General features: G+C 41.5%; 1 protein-coding gene across 2 annotated transcripts in view; it reads left to right on the top strand.

The window, feature by feature from the left end:
- The window catches only part of SPAG17 (sperm associated antigen 17), a 235,792-nt gene that overhangs the window by 28,504 nt on the left and 184,500 nt on the right, over positions 1-22,788 (top strand). For both annotated transcript variants that reach the window (XM_040471449.1, XM_040471448.1), the window contains exons 2-3: positions 4,547-4,687; positions 5,560-5,643. In XM_040471449.1, coding sequence (XP_040327383.1) covers positions 4,547-4,687; positions 5,560-5,643 — 225 coding nt within the window. The remainder of the gene's footprint in view (positions 1-4,546; positions 4,688-5,559; positions 5,644-22,788) is intronic.

Genomic DNA, 22,788 nt, shown 5'->3' with positions numbered 1-22,788 from the left:
CAATTCCTAAAATAAGAAGCAGTTATAATAGTATGATGACCACGTCAGACTACAGTATTTATCAGAGATTGTGAGGCATCTGCAGTTAGAGAAGACTGTATAATAAGTTGTTTAGTAAAGGCAGTCAAAGCGGTGAGGTAACTGCATATCCTGGGAAATTGTATTGTTCTTGTTTATTAGATAACAGCGTGTACCCATTTTTAATCTATATTCCTAACTTTTTTATAATTACAACCCCTTTTTAACACATACGATTGTAGCAGCCGGGTCTACGTAATAAAAATATTTCTTCTGCTGGCCAACAGCCCACACTAACACTCTTTTGCTGATGGAGATCCAAGACTCCTTTTGAAGGAAAAACCTGGTACGAGCAAGACATTCACAAATCCCTGTCCCCTGGCAATAAATCTACTTAACAAGAAGGTCATCTTTTCAGTGGAGTATCGACCTAAAGTACAGGTTTGCTTATCTGGATGGTGTTCAATAGCTCTGAACAGAATTTGACTCCTCAGATGCCTCATCGGTTTTGTTCGGGGCTTGTACGTCTCCAAATAAAAGTTGTGACAGTTCTTGGTTCATAGAGCTCGTCGGGATCAATCGGTACTAGGTAGCGGACCGTGGGAATCTCATGGCAGATCTCTGAGGGCAGAAGGCCCCCTGACACAGGCCAGCGAAGGCAGAGGGAGAGACCACGTGTGTTGTGTGGCATTGCCATTCCCCTACCTGATTATTTGTGCTAATAGGAGGAAGCTATCACATTCCCATGGGCCAAAAGCTAGTTTTCACTTGTTTTTGAAAGGGTTTTTGTAACTATCTTAGGAGGTAGGAATGCCGAAGTGAAATCTGGGGAGTTTGCCATATAGGAAAGGCAAGTCGTTATCAATCTACCCTGTGTGTCTGGGACAGGAGGTGCATGTGAGACAGCCAGGGTCGCTGCATTAACGTGAATACTTTGTCGCTTTGGAAGGCTGGGATGTCTGTGTTTGGGTTAAGACGCCCTGCTGCTAAGCTTCAATTAGGTGAGGCTGGTAAAGTAAATAGAAGGTAATGGATTGTGTCCATACATGACTTCATTCCATCCTTGGAATGACTTTATCGATAACTGCTGGAAGGCAAGACTCAGCTGTAGCTGTGTCCAATATACCTCCAGGCAACAGAGAGCTGACTTTATTTGCTAAGGTGTTTGAGGTGTGCCCAGGCTAAAACCCCGGATCCTTCACCATCGGATACATCCAGTGTAGTTTTTCTAAGACGATGAATGCTTTCTTTGTCTAGGCGTATGCTAAGAGTTACCCCAAACTTCTTGAATTGTGTTAAGCAAACCCTCCTACGGTGGCAGTTGGTCAGAACTCACCAGAGTGCGTGCTATGTGTTCATTTCTCCCCTATGGTCTGTCAACATTTGTTTTCTCTGTACTCAATTTCTCTTGGTGCCCTGTGAACCCAAATTTAAGGACTGTGTTTAACGGCATGTTGGCGGGCAGGGGGGGAATACGGGTGGAGGGGTGTTTTGAATAGCTTTTTACCAAATCTGTGTCCCATTTTTTCCAAAACAATTTCCTATTTCTAAAACTGCTGCCAGCTCTTGGAAATTTGTAATCTACAGTTATCCTGAAGTCCCAAGAGAAAGATTCAGAAATGATCTCCACAGAGCATTGTTCATTTAAGGATTCTTCCTAATTAGACCCCAGGGCAATGACTTGCTTTTCATTAGTTGATCATTGTGCATTTCCTGACATGTCGCTGCCCCCTAGTGCAGCACGCTAGTGAGTGCATCCTTCTCTGCAGACATTCTTGATTTGCATTATTACTGTCTGATCAGTCCATTTCATGCTTATCTGGGTTCTGGCAATGTGATTAGACACTAATCCATGACTCAGATAAAGTCCTTCATGGGCCCCATTTTTCCAAACAGATCCTATTCCGGGAGCAGGAGTTTGGTGGGCTAGCGAGTGCAGATGAGAAAAATGGAGTTTCAGCTGGACTCTCCAGACCCCTTCCAGTGGAGAGACCGGGCCCAGAATTTTCAGCATAGTGCCATGAATCAGAGGAACAGATCTCGTGTTAAGGTGCATCCAGGGCAAAGTAAAGAACACTCGGCTTGGAGAGAGACAAGCTTAGGAAATTTCCTTAACCTCTTTGAGCCTTTGTAAAACTATCATCGATTCAAAAAAAAAAAAAAGTAATCTTAAGATGTCTTAAGGATTTACTACAGCATCTATTTTTGAAGGTTTTATACACTTTAACATGTGATATAAATCTTCATCTATTATGTTTACTATGAATGAGGTAGCCATTAGGTGCAATTTAAGGATTATGGAAAGGCATTCTGACCCCAAAGACTTGCTCTCAGAACTGTTTCAAAACGATCACAAAATTGTAAGCCATGTATGTGGTCTCCGTGCCAAAATGACCTTGAACAAGTTGTTTCACTTCGTTGGGTCTCTGTTTTTCCATCTATAAAGTATTAGTGCACCTATTTAAAGGGATTACTCAGGGATTCAATGAGATAACATATGCCTGGCACATGGCAGATTTCAATAATTGTTAGTTCCTTCCTCCTCCTCCTCCCTTATTTTTTTTCTGGTCTGAAATAGTCAACACCTGCCTTTGACACCTGATACTAATGGGTAGATGGTGCCTAGATGGTGTACTGTGATGCCCTGTTTCTGAATTGTCCCCCAAAGAGTGGAGCGGCAGTCCTTCCCCCGTCAGCTTTCAAATATTGGCGAGGACATCTGCCCTGGGGAGGGGATAAGGTAGAGGTGGTCATTAAAATCTTCAGTATCAGGAAGTATAACTGACAGGAAGCTGGGGGTATTGCCTGTTCAGGAACCGTGTACTTTCTTGTGAGAATAAAAGAGATTTTCCTTCTTTAATGATTATAGTTGCAGTATTGACTGGGGGAGCAGACAAGAGATAAGAAAGGCATCCAATGCGGGAAAGGTCATTTGGTGATAGTGGAATTTTTTTTTTTTTTTTGTCAAAAGAATACATTATAAATGTCATACCTACTTTGAAAATCAGAATATTTAAAAAAAAACCAGATGCTCAGTCTTCCTGTGGTGAATTAGCAAACAAACGAAAAAGGTCTTAAACCCAATATAACAGAGGCAAACAGATCGAGCCACACCTACATGTACATATGCACACACACGCACGTAACTTTGTAGGTAAAATACACATTTTTCTGCTTTCGTGTGTGGTTTCTGTTCTGAATGCAACATTGGTGGGTTTTGTTAGGTAGTTAGTAAGTTTCTGTGGAGAGAAGTAAGAGACCTTTAAGGATACTGATTATTCGATGCTAAAGAAAAATTTGCACTGAGGTCTTTTCTCCCTCCTAAACCCTAGTTCTGTCATCACCCTGACCATGGACTGGACAGAAACCACAGAGCACCACAGAAAATTATGCAATTCATTAAATTTGTGTAATATCCTTTCACCTCATCGTAGACGTTGTTTTGGAATCCATCAACAAGAAGTTTTACTCTTTTTGAATCAGATTTCTGGAGCAGAGCTAGAGGGACGTTAGGTATTGCCCTGTCTGAACTCCTTTATTTTATAAATGGGGGAAGTAAGGCCTAGAGAAGACAGGTGGTTAGTGTGCCCCCCTTTATTATTTATCTCTCTTTCCGAATGTCTTTATCAAGTTTGCTTGTTCCATCTCCCCATAGGATTGTGAGTGTGCAAAAGCACTAGACCTGGTGTGCCTGACCTTGACACCCAGCACCACACAGTGGGTAATTCAGTGAATTCCATTCTTACTTGCCAGCCAGCTGCTTCTTCTCAAGAGAATTTATCATTATAATAGACAGAGAAACGGATTACTGAATAAGAATATTGTAACATTTAGTAACAGTTCTTTAAATTATTTGATGCAAACTTCATGTCCGAGTGTAATATTTTAGCCTATGTCTGGGAGTGGGGGGAAGTACTCGTTTGTGAATTAGCAATGAGATTCTCGTGTTACATGAGGAGGAAAAGCTGTGTTCTAGTTCCGTGCTTTACCAAAACTTCAGGGATTAAATTTTTACCCCATATAAAAGCCCATTTGGCAACTCATTCAATGTTACCCAATATTCAACAAGAGTTTATTGAGTTCCTACTATGCTCCTAGCGCTATCTATAGTCTTAGGATGTACCAGGGAACAAAACAAAAGATTTCTGCTTTCAAGATTATTTCTTAATATATATTTGTAACATGAAACGACCTATTTCTTCCTAATACCAAATTACTCTTGGACAGCACTCTTGTGAAAGCATGCCATTTTTAAAAAGTTGTCTGCCTTAAAATAAAAGGTCTGGTTTCAAAAGAAAATGGGTTTTTTTTTTTTTTGGTCGAGTTACATGAAATTTGGTGCAACACTGCCGCCTTGCGGCCACTTGAGTCAGAAATTTATACACACTATATATGCTCAACGCTTACCTTTAAGGTAGGGCTTAAAGTAAAAATTACCTTGTTTTTTTGGTGGAAGCCTTAGACACAAAACCTACCCAGGAGTATTTATCACTTAATTCCTTCTGGTTTTTTTTTTTTTTTTGAACAGAATGATTGGAAGGGCTCCATCGCTTTTGTAGTTGGAAACCGGATTGAGGACGATCTTCCCATTCGAGCATTGACTCTTGCCGTCCAGGTCCCTCAGCGCAAATTCTTCAGTATCGTATCATGGCAAGACATTCTACAGCAGGTACCTGTCCCTTGCACCTCTAAGCCCCTTGAAGACTTTTTTTTTTTTGCCTAAAATAACAGAATAAAGTAATAAACTAAATAAGACTTTCCTATTCTTGGGCTGTTGGGTAAATTTGGGTGGATTCTTTTCAACAAAGTTTAGCTAGAATCAGTGTGAACTGTTTATTTATTATTTTTTTGTTAAATTTTTTTTTTCTCCACGTTTTTATTTATTTTTGGGACAGAGAGAGACAGAGCATGAACGGGGGAAGGGCAGAGAGAGAGGGAGACACAGAATCGGAAACAGGCTCCAGGCTCCGAGCCATCAGCCCAGAGCCTGATGCGGGGCTCGAACTCACGGACCGCGAGATCGTGACCTGGCTGAAGTCGGACGCTTAACCGACTGCGCCACCCAGGCGCCCCTCAATGTGAACTGTTTAATCGGGAAGAATTAGTTTAGTGCCATGAATATTGCCCTTTCTACACGCATTCATTTGACCAAACCTCTGTAGCCATACCAGACTCCCTGCTAGGCTCTTTGAGGAATTATCTATTTAATAAAAGATTGAATAGTAAAAGACTAAACTATTTACTGTTCTAGCAAAGTCCATAACAAGCCAGAAGAATTAAGTCTACAGAGAAGGCTAGCTGTCAGAGGTCAGAGAGGAATGACAACCTAGGAAAGTCCTGGCAGGTGGCGCATATGCCTGTAACTACTAACAGCTTTACCAAAGTGACTATAAATTTTTTTTTACTTAATTAATGAATATCTCTTCCTTGCTAGGTGTCCAAACCCTTCCAGTCACCTAAGTATTTGAAATTTACATGTACCTAACTATTCTTTAAGTACGCTTCTCTTGTTCGTCATAGATGAATTTGATTTTCTTACAGATCAATGAGTCAAATGCCCTTCTTGGAACTACATCTAAGAAAGCAAAGAAACCTGTAGGCAATAGTGCTCCCTTATATTATGAGGTAGGTGAACATCTTTACTGACAAGAGTTTTGTGATTTTTAGAAAATGAGAGCTGAAGTGGTGATCTGATGGTCACTTTTTAAGAAGTTTTTAATTCATTCTTTGAAAGCAAGTTCTGGGTCCTCATTGGAGCTGCCTGAGGGCAGACACTTAAAAAAAAAATCTGCCTCCATTCTAACAAAATCCCTCTCTAGGAATAAAATTGTTCTAGATTGTCGACACCGTCCCTGCATCCAATTGAAGATGATAAATCAGAAGTTTTTATATTCAAGAGAGTTGGGTCATACTTTTTCATGGTAATTATTAAGTGTGTGATGATATTAAAGGGAGCTGTATTATTAGTGTATTACAAAATATTAGTTTCACCAAAGGAACAATGTAAAAATGCCCCAGAAAGTGTTTCCTGTACAAGACAGAGACACAGCTGTTACAATTTTCCATCAGTTTGTGAAATTTGGGCACACTTCCATCCTACTTCGACCAACATGAAATAATGATAATTTTTAGATTAATGGTCCATTCTGTCCCTAGCAGATGCTTAACACAAAAGTCTGGCCTGGGTGACCATTGGGTTTATGCAAAGACTTAGAACTCATGCTCAGTACAAGGGGATTTCCTCTCCTGCTGCCTTGTTAATATCGAACTTACAGCTTACGAGAAGCTATAAAAATCCAGTGATTAATTAGAATATCACTTAAAATTTGTCAGGCACTGTTTTATGGCTCGTCAGACTGAAAGCATAAAGATTTTTGGATCTTTCTAAGACAAACTTGTTTGCACTTTATTTCAGTGATCTAATAAAGTTTTTATGTGTCTCAGGTCTTGGATGATTTCCTAATGGCCGCTTTAGTATTGCCTGAGTACTATCTGAACAAGTTTCATTGGATTTATTTACGCTTGACAGTACGGTGGATTTTACAACATTAACTCTTGCCATCCTACTCTTACTATCACGAAAAACTGATTCTGTGCTGTTGGCGTCAAATAACGCACGTTTCCCCTCTTTTTATGATGCTCTGGATGTGCGTGCTCCAGTTGAAACATTATGTGATACCTGGATTTAAAATATTGGAAGTTTTCTTCTGAAGTAGCCATAGAAAACCATGTCCAATTCTCAGGCCTGGGACCAATTAGCCCCCAAAGGACTCTTTCTTCTTCAAAGATGCTCAGTAAAAATCAGAGATGATAACAGGCCAGTTTTGATGTCTAATCTGGACAGACATTTTGACTTGGATGTGGGATAGCACAATGTTACAAATCCAGAGTTCAGTTAGAAAGCCATTCCTCTCCAATATGTGCTGTGGCTCTGGGTTGTGGATCCTTCACTCAGGGGAGGTCCATTTCACATCTGGCTCTGCCACATTCTTCCAGTGGAGCATTTGGGCACTAAGCCTCCCACATCCCCACACATACCCTTTTCTGAATGGTTCCAGAAGAAAAGGGAAGGGAGAATGAGCACCACAGAGATTGGCCCCTTGGGTATACCAGACATGCACCAACTCCAATTGCTTCAGTAAAAACAGATATAGAACATGAAACACGTTCAGGCTCTTGATCAGCGTCAGCCGAGGACAGAATGCACATCGGGAGAAGAGGGCACATTTCCCATCTCAGTCCCTTCACGCTTAGGACATGTTCAGAAACTCTGTCACTTGGTACCTCACCCCAAGTGAATTGAGAAGCTGCAGGCCGTGTCAACTGAGAACTCCAAGGTAGTTGTGAGTGGTGACCATGAAAGAGGCGCAGAAGCCAAACTCTTTTGGGACTTGTGTTGGAGGCTTATGAGTCTTTTTCTGCTTGAAGTCTTGCATAATCTGTAGCAACTAGGACGCATGGCACAGGTCAACTCCCCAGGAGCCTCTTTGGGGAGTATTTCTCAAAAGAAACTCAGCGATGGGGAAGAAAAGGTCACCTAAGAAAATCACTTATGTGATGTGATATCCATAGAGTTGTGTCTCCTCCATTTTGGAAGGAGAACTCAAGGTAGACACTATGAAGACCATCCACTTACATTTACTTCTATTGGTAGGATACCCTCATTGGCCTTAAATCCGAGCCTAGTTGTTCTCGCTTTAAACATGGTGCTGACCAGTTTGGCTTTCTGGTTTCCTTGCCTGCAGTCAATTAGGAGCAGCAAATTAAAGTGAAATGTCACCACAGTGCAGTTCATCCATGAGTAGTAAAATAGCGTCAGAACCACATTACATATTTCCAGTAACGACTTGCGATGTCTGGGCCAGCAAAGACCACATTCCTAAGTGATTTGCTCAGGCTTTCACTTGGATGGCTTGGTGTTGTGTACACACAGCCTCATTTTGAAATTGTGTAATTTCCCCTGAAACTTTAGAGTTCATCGAGCCATAGTATTGTATATATGAGAGAGTCTTTATTTATAAACCACAGTTCTTTGAAAATGTGCTTAGATTTGTGCTAATGTAATTCCACAGAGACATAGCTACAGCCCATTTGTTCGTTCACCATCTCCTGTCGGAAACCATGTTCTGCTCTATCAGAAACTATTCTAAGGACTCGTATGGGAATGGGAAAATATTCACCTTTGTGCATAGTCTCAGGGATGTCAGCTATTACTTTATTATAGTAGTAGTCTATTATTATTTAATACCATTATTTAATAATGATGATGAAAATGATGATGATCCCATGCATTGGCCTCACATACGAACATACTTTCTAGCTTGTAATCCTATTTGAGGATGCGGACTTCTATGAAAATGGATATACAGATATTGTCTGTATTATATAATGACCAGTTTTGCCAAATAGTGGCATTTTACCAAATACCAAACAATTAACAACTACATTCTTGTTCAACACTAGGGGTTTAAACACTATCTAGACAATGGGTGGTGGGGAGAGATGAATATTATAAGGACTGTAACTTCAAGAAGCTTAAGGATTAGTTATGGGGAGAAGGGGGAAAAATATATCCTAACACACAATAAATGGTCAACAAATGCTTATTAAAAGAGTGAACAATACAGTGCATCGAAGTCCCGGAGAGACAGATGAAGTGTCATGGGCATTCAAAGGAAGATGAGCTTACCATTAGCTACTGTGGGGTGATGGGTGAGATCTAGAGGAGCCTTGTGGAGAAGGTGGCATTGGGAGGGAAAGCAAGCGTGGCTAATTTTGATCTTGAACATATATTATTCCACTTAACCCATATCACAATTCTAAAAGGAAATGTAAATATCCCCATTTTACAGATGGGGAGATGGAGGCAGAGAGAAGGTAGGAAGTTTACTAATTAGAAGAGTGAAGAACTTGAATTTGGCCATAGTTGGGGCGCCTGGGTGGCGCAGTCGGTTAGGTGTCCGACTTCAGCCAGGTCACGATCTCGCGGTCCGTGAGTTCGAGCCCCGCGTCGGGCTCTGGGCTGATGGCTCGGAGCCTGGAGCCTGTTTCCGATTCTGTGTCTCCCTCTCTCTCTGCCCCTCCCCCGTTCATGCTCTGTCTCTCTCTGTCCCAAAAATAAATAAACGTTAAAAAAAAAAAAAAAGAATTTGGCCATAGTTAAGTACATAGCCTCAGGTTGTTCCTCTTTACCACAAACCTGGTACTTTTCCACTGGGCTCAAATCTGTCCACCCTCGGATAGTAGGTCCTGGCGGTCTTGACATAAGTGAAGGCATAGGAGAGGGAGAAGAGTGAATATGTGCTAAATTTGTAATTAGATGGTATAGGATATACTCCGTAGGAAAGGGAAATCCTATACGTATTTGAATTACAACTTTAAAATCCTGAGTATGGATATCTATGAGGAAATATTTCAAACACTCCATAGAATCCATGCTTTAAGATACACTCTTGGGCTTAAATTTGTTTACTAAATGTGCACAAGTATTTGGCTGTATGTGTCTGTTTTATGGCCCACATAGAGAATCTGACTTGTTCATTTGTAGGTTTATTCAGTCCCAACCAAAACTAAAGAGGAAAATATTAAGGATCATTCAAAGCTAGGTGCAGTGTTCCCTATGAGAGAGGTCTATGCATACCTGCAAAGATTCTCCCACCTGCAATTAAATCTGAGACACAGTATGTGTGCATTATAAGAGATGCACAAATTTTGGACTTTGACTTTGTGACTTTGATAAATTAGGAAGAAAAAAACTACCAATTGGACAGGTTTTTTTTTTTTTTTTTTTTTAACTTCTCTGAAATCTGGGTAAACTGTCTTAAACGTTTTAGGTTCCATCCCATGGGTGTCTTTATTTTGTGATGGTGAATATCATACCTTCTACCTAGAAATGGGCATCCATCCACACATCCAGTGTTTGCCTGCCTGTATGACTTATTCGGAAAAAACAAATGAGGTCACCACAAAATTTTTTAAAAGACACAAAAGTTTGCTGAAACAAAAAAGTATCTATAAAGAATAAAAGTATTTATGGCCTAGTTGGTGATCGGCTTATTTTAAAAATTGATCAATTCCATACAACAAAGAACCTGGACAACTTGCAAGATTATGTAATACAGTGCGATTTTATGAACACAAATAATTATTAGTTTTCCTCTTTACTTCTATCAGTAAAAAAAAAAAAAAAAAGAAGAAGACCTTATTTTTTAACTCATAGGTTTTAATTAAAATATTTTTATGGGCTTTTCTATTGGGAGATCATTCTGGGAGATCATTGAATATGGAAAGATTTGTTTCTGATGTTAGATTTGAAAGTAATGAATCAAATGCTGTTAAAAAATATATGGGGCGCCTGGGTGGCGCAGTCGGTTAAGCGTCTGACTTCAGCTCAGGTCACGATCTCACGGTCCGTGAGTTCGAGCCCCGCGTCAGGCTCTGGGCTGATGGCTCGGAGCCTGGAGCCTGTTTCCGATTCTGTGTCTCCCTCTCTCTCTGCCCCTCCCCCGTTCATGCTCTGTCTCTGTCTGTCCCATAAATAAATAAAAACGTTGAAAAAAAATTAAAAAAAAAATATATGGGTTGCAAATTTTATACATAAAGATCTAATTAGTTTCATCACGTTTTTAAGATAGTTTGCTGGTATATTGGATTAGTATCCCCAGATGTAATAATTTCATTTTGTTGGTTCCTATTTCTACGTGTGTAGATACATTCTTCGGCTCTTTCCCGAACGCGTATTCATAATAATTCACAAGTAAGAACACAGACTTAATTATAATCGAGTTGCCTCCCTTGTCCACATTTCTAATAGGAAACTCATTCCTTTGACAGTGCTTCAAATTAACAGTCTATTCAATGGAATTGGAAGCCCTTATTTGGGGGGGGGGGGGGGGCCCTTGTCAGAATGAAAAATGGAAAACTCATGCTTCAGAGATAGAAACAAATAATATGTGAAAACATTTAAGAGGTTTGAAGTTATTAAAATGGCAGCTCTACTGGGAACAGAAAGCAGTATGTCATGGAAGAAACGAAGGAAAAGGGAGTCAGGAAGCATTCTCTGGCCTTTTCAATCCTGCGTTTTAAAACAAAACAAAAAAATTCAGGAAGAATTGGAAGGTAGCCAACCTAATGCCGTTATTTCATAGAGCTTAGGGATACACCAGGAAATTACAGGCCAGTTAGTTTAACTTCACTTGTAGGGAAAGTATTAAAAACTGCTGCAGGAGATCAAGTAAAAAGATGCTTAGAAAAGCACAGCTTGATTAAGGCAAGCCTGGCCAGCGTGGTTTTCGGAAAGGGAAGGTCATGTCTTAGGAACTTGTTGAAATTCTTTGAAGCTATTATGGCCGGTACAGTCTTCAAAGAATACAGCGAGGCCCAGGATCTGCGTATCTTTTCCGTTCCACGCCAGTCCTTGAGGGACGCTTGCAGAACGTGGCCCACATCAGGGCCTCGGTGCCCCGAGTTTCGAAACCACTATCAAAATAGTAGAAAATAACCTCTGATGGAACATTTTTAAAGCTGGAACCAATTAATACAACCTGATATTTATAAATGTAAAATAAAGACTTGGAACAAAATTTAGGAATATTGAGCTGTAACAAAGAAGTACTACATTGGGACTATAAAAACAATCTGGGGAGTTACTGTGCCAAAATCTGGGCTTTGGAGGCATTTCTCGCCCGAAGACGGGAAAATGACGAGAAGTCACAGTGCTAGAAATGGTTGTAGGGGAAAGAGTTATGAAGAGTCACAACCAAATGAATTTTGTCAAGATGGGAAAAGGAGCCGTCAAATGTGTTAACAACCCCGGGCCTCTACAGTCCTGGAGAAGGCCAGAGTGGCCCAGCGGAGAAAGTTTAGTCCAGGCTAGTCAGTGAGGGGGTGGAAGTTCATGGCCTCCATTGTTCATGGGTGGAATGGGCTCCTAGGGAGTGAATATATTTGCCTCTCAGATCGGAAACCTGGAGTTCTGTTTTCAAAGAAAAGCACAACTCAGGCAAAGGCGTTGGAAAGCATCCAAGTCATGCCCCCCAGCTCTTTTCCACCCTGGGGCACAGGCGGCTGGCCAGGCCCATGCGTTCCAGGAGGGGGCAAGTAGTAGTCCCTGGTGAGGAGTGGAATCAGAAGCTGAGGCCCCTGGGATTCAGCAGCAGGAAACATACACCATCCAAGGGCCATCCAAGTGATAGAGACGCTGGTAGGACCTTCGGTCCATGGGAGAACTTCCAGACAAGACAAGAATCTAGTCGAGAATTCCAAGGACATAGATCTCACTGGAGAAGAAGCCACAAGAACAAAGCAAGGTTCAGCTTGTGTGTGAAAGGCAGCCGTCACAGTCTTAGCCGGGATGGATTCTGGAACTTCCCCAACACTCTACATTCCACGCCCACCATGATTGGAAGGATGTCAGGGAGGGAATCAGAAAGACTATATCATGCTAGTCCTGTACCTAAGACTGTGAATAATCTGCCTTTATATATGGCCATAATAATAGTTATGATTTATTGACTCCTTCGTTTATTCCAAGTCTCATGTGCTTGGTGCTTCACATGTATTAGCTAACCTAATCTTCTCAACAGCCTGCCAGGAGGTACTTACAAATGGTGAAAGTGGAGCCTCAGAGAGGTTGAGTAACTCAGTGACTCAGAAGCCTCTGTCCCCTCTGCTTGTATCACATAAAAATCGAGGATAAATAGTTGAGATTCTGCAAGTGGTTGTTGTGGTTTAACATTTCTTGAATACGAGCTACTGTTAGCAATTAGAATTAAGCTCTAAAGCTCTCAGTCATTCTGTGATAGGTTTACTGCTCTTTCTGCTGCTCGGGCAAAAACACTGGTATATCTGTATGTGACAAAGCTGCCAAACAATTTTAGTCCTATTTTTTTTTTTTTTTTTTTTTTTTTTTTGAGCCACACTGATGAGTAGCTCCTGCCCAAATGTTTGGAGCAACTGGGACTTTTAATTCTTACAGTTTAGATTTATATGGTAAAGGTGACTAAGTCTTTCCTTTGGGAGAGGGAGGATGGAAGGATGGGAATTGAGAGGGAAGTTAATACATATATATGCATTAGAGATAAAGGTGTGGAAAGAAAGAGACCTGTCTGAAATCCTACATGGATTTAGTGAGAGTGAATTTCATCTCCCAGAGTGCCTTCTGCTAGCTTGGTGAGACATGTACTTACTGGTTAGATGCGCTGATCCAAACCAGTCTGCCTGGGCTCATGCTCTGATTCCACCACCTACTGGCTATGGGATCTCGGGCAAGTTCCTCTCACTCTGTTGTACCTGTTTTTTCCTCTGTAAACTCAGCGTCCATGGTGGTATCCGCCTCACCGAGCTGTAGCGGTGATAAAATGAGATCGCAAATATAAAATACGTAGCATAGTCCCTGTCCTACAGTAAGTGTCCATGAAAGTGTAGCTATTATTGTTTATTTATTTATTTTTTTTTTATTTTCTATTCTCAGTCATCGTGAATGTTGGAGTTTTGGACTTCAGGAAGCATGAATAAACTAGAAACATCTGTGAGCAGGGTGTTTTATTTTTAATTTTATTACAGTGAAAAACACATAACATCACATTTACCATCTTAATTATTTCTAAGTGCACAGTTTAGTGGAGCTCAATGTATTCACATTGTTGTGCAACCAGTCTCCACAACCTTTCATCTTACAGAGCCGAAACTTTATATCCAGTAAACATCTCCCCCTTCCGCACTTCCCCTAGGCCCTGACGGCCATCAGTCTACTTTTTTATTTTTTCTATGAGTTGGACAACTACAGATGCCTCATAGAAGTAGAATCACATAGCATTTGTCTTTTTGTAACTGGCTTATTTCACTTCGCATAATGTCTTCAAAGTCCATTCATACTGTTGGATATGTCAGAGTTTCCTTTCTTTTCAAGCTGAATAATATTCCATGGTATGTATATATAATATTTCACTCATCCATTCAACCATGGGTGGGCTCTTGGGTTGCTTCCATCTCCTGGCTATTGCGAATAATGCCGCTATGCCATAACTTTGGTATGCAAATTATGAGCATGTTTTCAGCAAGTGGAATACAATTAATACAAGGTAAGTTAATCACTAGGTGAATGAAGAGAAAAAAAAAGGCAAACTAATGGTCAAGGGTATTTGGGTTGGGGCGCCTGGGTGGCTCCGTCGGTTGAGCGTCAGTCTTCGGCTCAGGTCACGATCTCACGGTTGGTGAGTTCGAGCCCCGCCTCGGGCTCTGTGCTGACAGCTTGGAGCCTGTAGCCTGCTTTGGATTCTGTGTCCCCCCTCTCTCTGTTCCTCCCACGTTCGTGCTCTGTCTCTCTCTGTCTCAAAAATACATAAACATTAAAAAAAAAAAAAATCAAAGGGTATTTGGGTTATTCCATTATACTAGTCTCTGTGGCCATGATGGAAACTAATACACATTCTTCTTCTTTGTTATGTCATGTAAGGGATAAATATGACTGAACACCCTGAGGAATAAACAGCAGTAGTAACCATTTCTAAAATAATAATTATAATAACAAAATCTCACATGTAGATTAAAAAAAAGGATTTCAAAACTCTTTCATTATATCTTCACACCTTCATGTGAGCTGAACCAAATAGCCAGTAGTATCTCCGTAGTATAAATGGGAACATGGAAACATAGGAACCTTAAATGATTTGTTCCCTGTCGCCAGCCAGAGCTAAAATGAGTGTCAGTCCTCCTGATTCATAGTCCAGGGCTCCACTCCACACCCATCAGAAAGCAAGCCTCACTCATTAAGAATTTCTTGTTGATCCTTGTATTTTCCACAAGACAATTTTAGACAGTTTATAGATACAAAATTTGTATTTTGTTAAACATATATTTTAATGTGCATTAAAAATAAAAATGGAAGGGGCGCCTGGGTGGCGCAGTTGGTTAAGCATCCGACTTCAGCCAGGTCACGATCTCGCGGTCCGTGAGTTCGAGCCCCGCGTCGGGCTCTGGGCTGGTGGCTCGGAGCCTGGAGCCTGTTTCCGATTCTGTGTCTCCCTCTCTCTCTGCCCCTCCCCCGTTCATGCTCTGTCTCTGTCCCAAAAATAAATAAAAAGCGAGGAAAAAAAATTAAAAAAAAATAATAAAAATGGAATACTGACTTACAAAATCCCCAACTCCGTGGCTTAGGATAGAGCTCAATTTTTTTTTTTTTTTACTTGCTTTAAAGTTTAGAGGAAAATATTAGTTGCATAATACAGGTGGTACCCAGCTTTGGCTAAATCATCAAGGGATGTTCAATGACCAAAGTTTAGGAAATGCTTCATTTTCATGTATTCCACAAATATTTGAGCATCTATTATGCACCAAATCTGTGACTGAGTTTGCCTTGGTGAATAAAACAGATATAATTCCCTACCCTCGCACAGTTTACATCCAAATAAAGGCAGGAATTAAGGAAAGCTCAAACAAGCAAACAAATGTATGCATGATTATGAACTGGGACCATTGCTTTAGATCAGAGAAAATGCTTTAGACTGATTGGAGATGAGCTGGGAGACAAAAAGGAGCCAACTGGAAAGAGTAGGGGAGAATATTCAGGCAGAGTGGGAAGAAGATGCAAAGAACCTGAGGCAGAAAAGGAAAAGGAAAAATGTTGGCCTGTTAGAAGATCAAGAGGCCACCGAGCCTGGAACCTGGGATGTGAGGTAGAGAGGAGCAAAGGTTGGACCTTCAGGCACTATTGGGTCCTTGTTAGGAAAGAGTTTGCATTTTTACCTCATAGGAAATGGGAAGCCATAAAGCCCTTTAAAGGGGGAAAGTGAGGGGCGCCTGGGTGGCGCAGTCGGTTAAGCGTCCGACTTCAGCCAGGTCACGATCTCGCGGTCCGTGAGTTCGAGCCCCGCGTCGGGCTCTGGGCTGATGGCCCAGAGCCTGGACCCTGTTTCTGATTCTGTGTCTCCCTCTCTCTCTGCCCCTCCCCCGTTCATGCTCTGTCTCTCTCTGTCCCAAAAAAATAAATAAACGTTAAAAAAAAAAAAATTAAAAAAAAAAAAAGAAAAAAAAAATAAAGGGGGAAAGTGACACAATCTTGAGTTCTTTTTAAAAGAACTGTTTTCCCTGACTTAGTAGAGGCTAAAGTCTAGGATTGTAATGCCTCCCATTTTGGTTTTCTTCTTCAATATTACTTTGGCTCTTCGGAGTCTTTTATGGTTCCATACAGATTTTAGAATTGTTTGTTCTAGCTTTGAGAAGAATGCTGGTGCAATTTTGATTGGGATTGCATTGCATGCGTAGATTGCTTTGGGCATGGAGGAAGGCACTTGTTGGGATACAACGGGGTGTTGTATGGAAACCAATTTGACAGTAAAGTATATTTAAAAAAAATAAAAATTAAATTAAAAAAAAAAAAAGTTTTCCCACTGCTAAGTGAGGGCCAAATTGGGATGGGGCAGGAAGCAAATGTGGGGGTGAAGAAAACGCTTAGGAGACCCTGGAAGTATCCAGGTGGAGACAGAGAGTGCAGACAGATTAGAGGTACATTTAGGAGGAAGGCTCGGCAGCAGGGCCCCAATGTGAGAGGTGAGGGGTGAGGGACAAGTACGCATCAGAAGAGACTCCAAAGTCCTGGCTTGGGAAACTGCGTGGAAATACCTTCTGATATAGAGAAAATTGGAGATTAAATTTTGGGGAAGTTTGAAAGGACCATTTGGGATAGTGTAGGAGAGATATCTAGGAAGGAGATATCAAAAAGGAAAGCGGATGTTTGAGTCTTCCTTCCCTTTGCGTGTCCTCACAGGCCTAGCTTGGGGATGGTGCGTAGTCAGTGTGGAAGAAGTGCTTTTGGTCTGAAGAGCTCGCTTCTTCAGGCAGGGCTGGTGAGGGTCCACCTCGTAGGGGCAACGAGGCCAATAGAGCACAGCCCACCTCGGCAGTGCTCCCGGGTACCAGCAGTTCCCGGCCCCTCCATCCTCCCTGGAAGGGCACATGTCCCCCATAGTGGTTTCCTACCTGTGGCTGTCAGCCCAGTGGTTTACAGCTGGGCTTGTATGTGTGTGATTTGTGATGTCAATATTTGCTTGCTATAAATAAGCTCCAAGAGAGTTTGAAAAACCAATGCCCCGGAATCCCCTCAATCCATCCCTCTTCCTTTTGAATTTTCCTCTCTGTCAGCCCTCTGCTCACTCAGCAGACATTGACCGAGTTTTTGTTGTACGCTGGGTAACGGACACAAGATCGAACTGAACCCCGTCTCTGACCTCCGGAGCTCGTAGTGGATAACTGTGTAAACAACGTACTTGTTTCCTGCTATTTCATTTTAATATCTTGTAGCCAGTCTGATGTGAGAGCTACATATTGAATCCCCGGTTATAACTGAGTCTGTTCTTCATTGAACCCTGTGGCTGACACTACTTATTGTTCACAACTTCCAGCCAAAAGGGTAATGGTCCCCTAGACGGGGTATTTTGGAAAGAGGAGAGCAGGAGGGTAGGACACACCAGAATAGTCAAAGATGCAACAAAGATACAGAAAGCCTGTTCCCTTAGAGGCAGAGAAAGTATTGCTGGAATTGAGGTATGGTAACAATTTTCATGTTTCTACGTGTCTTTAATGTGACTTCTATTTCTGAAACTCTTACTCTTTCCTCGATCTTTGGTTGCAAGGAAAGGAAGAAAAAATGCCAAACTAAAGGGGCAAGAATTCACTATTAGAAATTCATTTATATTTCTTGAAAAGCTACTGTGCATATTAAATACTCAATGAATATCTGAGTGAATGAATTTCAGATAGATATTTACATATTAAAAATGCTCCCATTCTTCTGTTTCACAAACACGATCAGCCAAAAACAGCCCTGAAACCTTGTTAAGTAGCAAGATCATGTAAGTTCCGAACAACATGTCCTCTGTATTACTTCAAGAAATGTATAAAATATATGTCATTGAAAATTTAGCATTTTGAAACATAGGAAACCAATCCTATAAAAATCCTTACCAAGAAAAAGTGAAGTTGTTCAATAAACGCCTTCCTTTAAAACTTTCGTATTTCAACTTCAAACTTACTTGGATTATAATGTGCATAAGCATTTGAAATCTATAGAACTGTGATGGTGACCAGAAATGCCCTGCATAGTGCCCTGTACTGCCCCCCACACTCCCAAACTATTAAGTTTATCATTATCCTGATTCGGATTAGCCTTTATCAAGAATTTACACCAAAAAAAAAAAAAAAAAAAGAATTTATGTAAAAAGACAGACTCCCTCTGGCCTCATTCATTCATCAAGAAATCTTTAATTAGATTATCTTATTTGTCAGAAAGAATAGCCAAGTATTTTAGTGATTCTGAAATCTTTTAATATTATCCTTTTATTTATCTCGGGAGCTACAGAGAAGCAGAGCAGAGTCTGATAACATGTGACTTTATCACAGGCCACCACCACTGGCCTCTGTGAGGAGGCGGTGCTGTCCTGTGCGCTCAGAGATTCACGTGAGGAATATCACTGAAAACAGAAAAGGATAGATCCTATCTGGATTTAATGCAGGGGGCTAATATATTGCTTTTTGTAACTAATAAAAGGACTGACAGCAAATTTCTGATTTGCTTTTCCCCCAGTAACATGTCTGCTTTGAATTATGCAGAAAGAATTCTTCTTCCTGCCAACTTGTTTCAATTCCCTGTGCGAAATCATCCACAGAACATTGTCAGAGGTTTCCTATAGAAGTTCATTTCAGGATTCCTCAATCAGTGGGGGAAGACACACACACACACACACATACACACACACACACACACACACACACACACAGTCCTTTTCCCCCTGTTTTGGAGTAAGCAAAGGAAAATGTATTCCACTGGTAAGGTCTGTGTCTGGTGCTTTCCCTTTCTGAAAGCAGAGACAAGGATTAGTCATCAGATGAGGGAAAGACGTTTTCGCTCTCACCCCCGGCCAGCGTCCTGTTTTATGTACGCAGGCCCGCCCTGTGTGTAGGTGGAGTAGGCAATTGCCGTGTGATGTGATTTAAGAGGTGCTGGAAGCCCTGCCTGTCCAAAAATAGCCCCCACAGCCGCCTGTTGAGTTCAGGCACAGTGTCCATAAAACCCCGGTTTAAATGAAATGAAACTGCATTTTCAAGTTGTTAACCCCTTACATCCGTTATCCCATCAGCATGCCTTTATTTATCGGAGATAAAAGCTGGACCCTGGAGGGGGATGTCCCTGCACAGGGAGAGCAGGGGACGGGCTCGGCAAGGTCCAAGACTTCCGGGAATGGGACAAGAGTCACCCACCGTCCCCAGAAGCAATTTCTCCATAACCATGATTGAGTTTGTTGGAACTACACCTCTTCCACGTCCATTTGGTCAGGGAGTCTGTCTTCTTTGAATCACTGTTGGATGGAAGATGACATTTTCTCAAACAGGCAATGTTCTTTGCTGCGACCCTTAAAGAAGGCAAGAGTAACAACAGCTCACATTTGGAAAATGCCTCCTTGAGTACAAAATCCTTTCACGCGCCACGTCAGATCCGATCCCGACAACAGCCTTGTGAGGTGGACTTAACATCTGACTCTTCTCAGGTGGCAGATGGGGAGAGTCTCAACGATGTTAAGTGACTTGCCCCACCGCCAGCAGGCAGCTAGTAACGGCAGAGCCCCGCGTTGGAACCCAGACATTCTGACTCCAAATTCAAGGATCACTCTGTTAACTTCAAGTTCCTGGAGACACAGCCCCTGTAGTCAAGGAGATGATGGTTAAGTGTAATCCACTTAGTGACCCACCTAGACAAAAAAGCAAGCTCTAGGAGTTTGTTCTAGTGGTATTCCTGAGGAAGTGTTTCCCCTTGTCCTAACGTTTCTAAAAGCACTGTGCCAAATGCAGGCTTCTGCAGGCACACATTCAGCCTCAGAAATTTGAGTTAGGTTTTATCAGGCATTCACATCCTTGTCCAGGCAACAAACATCTCCCAGCTAGAATACTGACTGCTCTGTGCAAAGCTCTAAAACACAACAATAAGCCAAATTAGATAGAGGAAATACAAACATGAATTGGTGGAAGTTAACTTAGAATTTTCTCTAGAAGCCCTTGGGATTTAGGGGTTTTCTGAGACTTGATAAAAAGTGGGGGTAGAATCGGATAGGCGTTATGAAGTGACTGTGAAGTCTAGGATTTCTACTTTGCTCCGTAGCTGAGCACACATGGCTCTATTTCTTTACAGTTTTGTACTAACTCTAGCCATTATGACACTCCATTCACGTTATACTCCTCTGCTGGTAAGTGCAAAGTGAATAGAATTGTGTAAAGTTGAGACTTAGATGTTTCCATTTATTAGCCAAATAACCCTGTTCAAATTCCGTCTCTTTTATGAAGTCTTCTTGGATTCTCCTAGGCAAAATTCATCTCGCTAAGTTATATTGTGGGTGGGCATGAGCATGAGAAGTCATGTGTTATGCCTCACTAAAACCCCAGTGCTCTAGGCTAGCCACCCTAAACTATTGTGATGACATATCCTATCAGTTAAAAAAAATTGAGCAATTATTCCATATACAGTGTGGGTGTATGTGTACAGAGAGAAAGAGGTAAAAGTGTGTAAGAATACAACATCGCTGAACATCCTCAAAAATACAAATTCAAAAGGAAGAGATAAAAATATATTGAATCCGGAATTCTAATAATTTTCCCCTTCCTGGAAGATAGTCTTGTACGTGGCCAGAGATACATTTGGAGACCAAAACCACTGATTTGAACACATTGGTGGCACACAACAAACGTTTGTGTAATGGGTACATGAATGAATGAACCCTCTCCTATACCCACAGTCTCTTTGGCATATTAGGCATTGTCCAGGACACCACTTTCTAGATTAGCGACCTCGAGCCACTCACTTATTTGCTTTCCTGGTCTTTGAGCACACTGGCTTGGTGAGAGGAGGTTCTGGCTGGGTGTCAGCCCACACTCACCTGTTGCGGGGGACCCTTTTACAAGGCACAACCTGTACAATGCCTGTGAAGGTCTGTGTGATTTGCATGCTCATTCTTTCATTCAGCGTATGTACTTTATCCATTGTTCACCATGCACCTGTCACAGAGTTAATGCCAGCCTTCAACCTGGAAAACAGATATGGAAATGAGCAATTCTATTACCATATGATAAAGAGGAAGTTTAAAAAAGTGTGATGAGTGCACAGAACAATGCCTAAATCTTCCGAAAATTTTGAGGGAAAGGCTTTAGGAAAAGAGCTTGAAAGCCAAATGGGGAATCGACCAAGTGAGGAAGGAGTGGGAATTCTAGGTAAAGGAATCAGCTCCCTCAAAATCATGCAGACCTGGGGTGCCTGGGTGGCTCAGCCGGTTAAGCATCCAACTAGCTCTTGATTTTGGCTTAGGTCATGATCATAGGGTTCGTGGGATTGAGCTCTGGGACAGTGTGGAGCCTGCTTGGAATTCTCTCTCCCTCTCTCTCTGCCCCTCCCCCACTTGCACTCTCTCTCTCTCTCTCTCTCTCACTCAAAATAAATAAATAAACATTTAAAAAAAACAGAACAAAATCATACAGACCTAGGGTGCTACAGCCTGACCAAGGAACTACAACTGAAGTTGAAGGAGCATCCAGGAGAGAGACTAGACAGGTGCATCAAGGACACGTCACACAGGGCTTGGCATTCCCCGCTGAGAAGTGTGTGTAGTTTATCGTGAAGGTGTGGGGGCCACTGAGGAATTCTGAGCTGGGAAGTAATATGAGAGGTAGAGATGTTAGTGTCGGTGTGCGGGAGGGAGCATTCTGTGGGAGGCTGGAGGGGTGGCATTGTTAAAAACAGTCCACTGCCGTATAGCATTTGCATTGTGTATATACTTTACTAGCTGTTCTATCATAAAGGCAATGCAGTTTAATTGTAGAAAATCTGGAGAATGTAGGAAAAGCATTAGTCCATATAACAGCAGGGAGGGAGTATGGAATTAAAAATTATCTATAGAATATTCCATCATTCAGAGATGTAGCCTTCTTTTTAAAAATGGAGATGATATTATATATGCTTTCTATCATATCCTTTTCTCATGTTATGACATGAGCCTTTCTCTAACTCCATATTCAGCGTCTGTATAATACAAAGCATATCTCTATTCAATAATTCACTTAACCACTCCCCCTTTTCTGCTTTTGCTAAATTTAGACTGTTTACCAACAGTTACGACTCTGATTGTTTCCTTATGCAAAATTTCAAGAAGTGGAATTACTGAGTCAAAATATATCAATCTTTTTAAAGCTCTTGACACATACTGTCAAAATGCATTCGAGACAATTTGTGCCAATTTACATTCCTTCTAACAGTTCCAGCTGAACCACACCCTCTTCAACACGGTATTTTTTATCTTAGTCTGTTTGATAAGCAAAAATCGTAACGTCAGACATTTAATTGTGTTTTTATTGGCTATGTTTTGTGAGTATGGAATTCATCAGAATGAAATGATTATGTAATTCTATTTTCAGATATCTTCTGATAGTGGGAGGGGACCCTCTATTGTCTAAATTCAGAATGGGGAATATTTGCTTTAAGTGATTTCCAAACAGATTTCAGGTGCTGTGAGGGATAAAAGAAAGAAGCCATCACCCAAGCCCTGTACAAACTCAAGGTCACCACAGGAGAAGGACACACATGTGCCAGACTGCTAATGAAGGCACAGGAGAGGGGTTGGCAGATATTAGAAGTGGGACCCAGGGGGAGTGATCTCAGGTAGGAAGTCTGGGAAAGGTTGACCCGGGAGGCTCTTTGGTGTGAGCCATTCCAATTTCCATCCTCTGCTTGCCCCC

The sequence above is a fragment of the Herpailurus yagouaroundi genome, unplaced genomic scaffold, assembly GCF_014898765.1.
Source record: "Herpailurus yagouaroundi ecotype Mexico unplaced genomic scaffold, PumYag 77, whole genome shotgun sequence".
Classification (NCBI taxonomy): domain Eukaryota; kingdom Metazoa; phylum Chordata; class Mammalia; order Carnivora; family Felidae; genus Herpailurus; species Herpailurus yagouaroundi.
The sequence above is the reverse complement of the archived record's forward strand: the minus strand, read 5'-3'. Positions and strand labels throughout refer to the sequence as shown.